This window comes from Nanorana parkeri, unplaced genomic scaffold (genome assembly GCF_000935625.1).
Source record: "Nanorana parkeri isolate BGI_ZX_2015 unplaced genomic scaffold, ASM93562v1 scaffold1911, whole genome shotgun sequence".
Lineage (NCBI taxonomy): Eukaryota > Metazoa > Chordata > Amphibia > Anura > Dicroglossidae > Nanorana > Nanorana parkeri.
The window spans coordinates 223,333-228,180 of NW_017308179.1; the positions used below are offsets into that span (position 1 = coordinate 223,333).

General features: G+C 44.4%; 1 protein-coding gene across 1 annotated transcript in view; it reads left to right on the top strand.

Annotated features, from left to right (window-relative positions):
* The window catches only part of RAB35 (RAB35, member RAS oncogene family), a 23,284-nt gene that overhangs the window by 15,433 nt on the left and 3,003 nt on the right, over positions 1-4,848 (top strand). The window contains exons 4-5 of the mRNA XM_018572042.1: positions 15-139; positions 221-345. Coding sequence (XP_018427544.1) covers positions 15-139; positions 221-345 — 250 coding nt within the window. The remainder of the gene's footprint in view (positions 1-14; positions 140-220; positions 346-4,848) is intronic.

Here is a 4,848-nt window from a genome sequence, read left to right on the forward strand (position 1 = left end):
TATTTTTCGTGCAGATATTACAGAGGGACACACGGTGTTATTGTTGTTTATGACGTTACCAGCGCAGAGTCCTTTGTCAATGTAAAAAGATGGTTACATGAAATAAATCAGAATTGTGACGATGTGTGTCGGATATTAGGTACGTATTCTCTGTGACGTTATTACAAAGTGCATGTCAGTTCCAATTGTTTCCTAAAGTAAATTGTTTTTCTACGAGCAGTGGGAAATAAGAACGATGATCCTGAGCGGAAAGTCGTGGAGACTGAAGACGCCCATAAATTTGCTGCACAGATGGACATACAACTGTTTGAGACTAGCGCCAAAGAAAATCTAAATGTCGAGGAGGTGTGTACTGGCTCTGCTTACACCACACTTGTACTTGAGTTTCATATATTTTCCTGTGTGCTTTATGGGGGGCCAGACTTGGAGTCTAATGAACAATCTTGCTTTATGAAGTATAGGCTTTTGTGAAAACAGAAAGGTTGCGGTGTGCAAAGCTAGTGTATAAATGTTTTTCATATATTTTTTAGGGGCCACATACTGGTCATATACTGTTGGGTGATACTGCCACCCACAAGAGGATTGGACACTAGCAAGCAAACAAAAAAAAATTTGTAGACTAGCCAAGGATACGCCTCCACTACCCAGCATGCCTTAGTTTTTGCTAGTGTCTTAGGGAATGGCTGTGTCTTATTCATTTCTGTTGAGAAAAGTCTACTCCATTTTTGCTAGCCTTGTGTTTGTTTCCCCCCTTCCTTTTCCTTTTCCTTTTCATTTTCCTCCTTCGTTTGACTTTAATCTAGATTCCTTGCTACATTGCTGCTTGAGCTGGTCTCCACATGGCAGTTGTCCGGATTGGCCTTTCCTCAGCTGAAATTTGAAGTGCCATACCCTGACCCAGCTGATCTGACGACGTGTGGCTAGCCTGGAAGTGACCTTTGTGCACTTGGCTCCACCTGTACTCGTATAAGTTAGCTGCGGCACACTTTCCAGGCCCATTGTCCTTACCTCAGTGCTTGTCGTGTCTCTGAAGAAAAAAATCTTGTGGCAAAATTCACCCAATTTCTTGTGGCTACCAAAGGCTCTAAGCATGGTGCTGCTCCATCCCCTGCAGAGACGATCTCTGATCTTCCTGAGGCCTTCGAACAGGCCCGGCTGCAATAGACTTTTTCTTGTCATGACCTACAAAGGACTGTTCTGTCTCTATTTTTGATGCAGTACGTCCTACCTGGCATTTGGAGCCTTATTTTCCCAGCCTCAGGTTCAGAGCTCCTACAGCTGCAAAGACCTTTCCATTACACCTGCTATTTAAGGTATTCCTCTATGCGAAAATCTTCCTTAAATTCTAGTTTTCTATGGCAGGTTCTGCCCCTTGCCCTGCTTCAGCTGTTACCTCAAAAGATTAAAGAAGGAAAGACTATCCTTTTTTTTTTCTTTCATGCTTTAGTTGTCCTTTGGGTCACAGGAGTACATTTCCTCCTGTGACCCAAAGTCAGCTGATAAGCTAATGCTCGCTATTGGCTGACAGGGCAGAGCAGTGCTGTGGTAGAGAATGATCCTAACTATTTTGTTGGGATCCACCTCTGCAACCTAATTGACAGCTGACTCTGCCCCCCTGCACGTGGCTAAGAGCCAGAACCAACAATGTCTACCCTTTCCCAGCGCTGTAGATTCAGTCAGCCCTTGGGGAACTTGGAGGGAGCGGTAACCCCTGCTGCCTACTGGGAGCAGAGGCCCTTTCCTCTCAGATTTAGTTCCAGAGCAGGTCTAGGTTTCTGCCTCTGAGGACTAGGTAGCTCCTGGTAGGATCATTCAGCCTTCTCAGCTGGCTGCTGAAAAGAGTTTCACCTTCCATTCTCATGACTTTGTCACTTCACACCATTCTTAGGTTGTTGTTTTTGACCAAATTAGGGTTCTTCTCTGGTAAGCCACTTTTAGCAAGGTAGTTGTCTATCCTGGCATTCTCTCCAGATATGGAGTTCTTGTGTCTAAATGCTTAGTGCCTTCCTATTAGACTGACTGGTCTTTCTTTTTTTTTCACCAGGACCTGCTTTACAAGGTTTATTCTCTACGCCTTTAGTGCAGAGTATAACAGAAGAGTGAGCATCTTCTGGTTTTATAGAAGTACCAAATATTTTATATAAAAGCGTGGACAAATTTGTTGGTACCTTTTTTATTTATCATAGATTAAAGGAGAACTATGGGGTAAGTGTTTTTCCCCATTGTTCTCCTAAGGGTCACGGGAGGACACAAACTAGCATCCTTCCTTGATCCAAAGCTCAGTATACCGCGAGCTGCAGCTCGCGGTATACTGAGAGCGCCGCAGCCAGGACGGATCCCGACATTACTGTCGAGATCCACCCAGCTGCGTGATTGACAGCAGTGCCAGCTGTACCCGCCCCGTCTGTTCCACCAGTCAGCGCTTGAGGATCAGAGGGGGGGAATCCCTGCAGGGAGTAAGTCACGGCTCTCTGCAGGGACAGGATCGAGAAGTGAGCGAGCGACGGTATGTGTTCGCTCACTTCCCGATCTACTGAGCCGACCTGTGACAGTTTCATTGTCACACGTCGGCTCGAACTATGAGGTGAGTGATTTTCACTCACCTCATAGTTCTCTTTTTAAAGCAAAGGAAGTGTGAAAGATACATTATTGCTTATTGTGCAGAGATTCTAAAATGGCCTGGACAGATTTGTTGGTACCCTTAGAAAAGATTTTAAATAGATCATAGTAATATTTTTAACTCTTTTTATATAATCTTGATCACACGTCTTCAGTCTTGTAATCAGAAAGTCAACTTAGGTGAATGGAGAAAAGTATTCAATTTACTGCTTGGTGGTATTGTGTGCACCACACTGAACATGGAGCAATGAAAGCTAAGCAGACAGTTCTCTGAGGAGATCAGGAAGAAACTTAGAGACCAGCATGTGAAAGCTAAAGACCAACTCCAATCAGCCTGATGTTAAAGTTGAAAATATTGGGATGTTTTAGACCGATGGAGCGGTAGCCACTTTGGCCATATGACAAAAATCGACCTCCGCTTGAAAAAGATAGTGTGAATAGTAGACAAAGAGCCAAGGGAAACATCCAAAGAGATGCAAGCTGAGCTCTGAGGTCATGGTGCATCAGTGTCTGATCGCAACACCGCTCTGGAACGCACCACACTTGGTGTGAACAAGCCCTTAGAACAAATGGTACCCCTAAACGGTGATGTGGCTGTCTGTAGGACTTCTGAAAAGAGGATCTGTGACATGAAACTGTATAAAAAAACTTTGTTTTTTTTTACATGTGTGTCAATAAAATGTAGACTCATGAATCTAAGTGTTTTTATATGTGTTTCATTAAAATTTAGAGTTTTCTTATACGTCGTTGCATGTTACAGATCCTCTTTTCAGAAGTCCTATAGACAGCCACATCACTGTTTAGGGGGTCATTTGTATCCTGTTTTGTGGTTAGATTCTCTGTGTCCCTCCCCTCTGTGTCCTCTCGTGTCACTAATCTACTAACTGACATATCAATCTGGATGTCACTTCTTAAAACTCAATCTTTCAAAAACTGAGCTCTTGATATTTCCTCCTGCCCGTGCACCTTCCCCCAACTTTCCCCTTGAGACTGATAACACAACCATCCATCCCTACCCCCATGCCAAGGTCCTAGGTATCATCCTTGACTCGGACCTCACCTTTCTTCCCCACATCCAATCACTATCCAAATCCTGCCGCCTTCACCTTCGTAACATCTCCAAAATACGCCCCTTCCTCACCAATGAAACCGCAAAATTACTCATCCACTCACCTTGTTATCGCTCGTCTTGACTATTGCAACTCCCTCCTCACTGGCCTTCCACTACACAGGCTATCCCCCCTTCAGTCTATCATGAATGCAGCTGCTAGACTCATCCACCTAACCAACCGCTCAGTGTCTGCATCCCCCCTCTGCCAATCCCTGCACTGACTTCCACTCGCCCAAAGCATAAAATTCATAATAACAATCGCTTACAAAGCCATCCACAACTCCGCCCCCAGCTATATCTCAAACCTGGTCTCAAAGTATCACCGTAACCGTCGGCTCCGCTCATCCCAAGACCTCCTGCTCTCCAGCTCCCTTGTCAACTCCTCCCATGCTCGCCTCCAGGATTTCTCTATGGTCTCTCCCATCCTCTGGAATTCTTTACCCCAACCTGTCCGTCTCTGTCGCCCACCTTGACTGCCTTTAGGCATTCCCTAAAGACTCATCTTTTCAGGGAAGCCTATCCCACCTCAACCTAACCACTGAAGCATCACATTCTCAAACAATTCATCCCCTCACAGCTCCCTCCTCATGTATCACTTCCCCCTCCCCTTTTAGATTGTAAGCCCTCACGGGCAGGGCCCTCCTTACCATCTTGTCTTGAATTGTATTGTGATTGTAATGTCTTCCCTATATTGTAAAGCGCTGCGCAAACTGTTGGCGCTATATAAATCCTTTATAATAATAGATTTGTTTAGGCGCAGGCTGCCTTTGGACACCTTGAAATTATAATTTGATGCAAAAGGGATATAGTAGTGGCATATGTAGATAGAATTTATGGTGGAGACTGCAACCCCCCCTGCAAAGCACAATAATACAGGTGAAACTCGAAAAATTAGAATATTGTGCAAAGTTCATTTATTTCACTAATGCAACTTAAAAGGTGAAACTAATATATGAGATAGACTCATTACATGCAAAGCAAGATAGTTCAAGCCGTGATTTGTCATAATTGTGATGATTATGGCTTACAGCTCATGAAAACCCCAAGAACCCCACATCCACAATCTCAGAAAATTTTTGGCAGTGTGGGCAGGTGCACAGTCCTGCTGGAAACTGAAG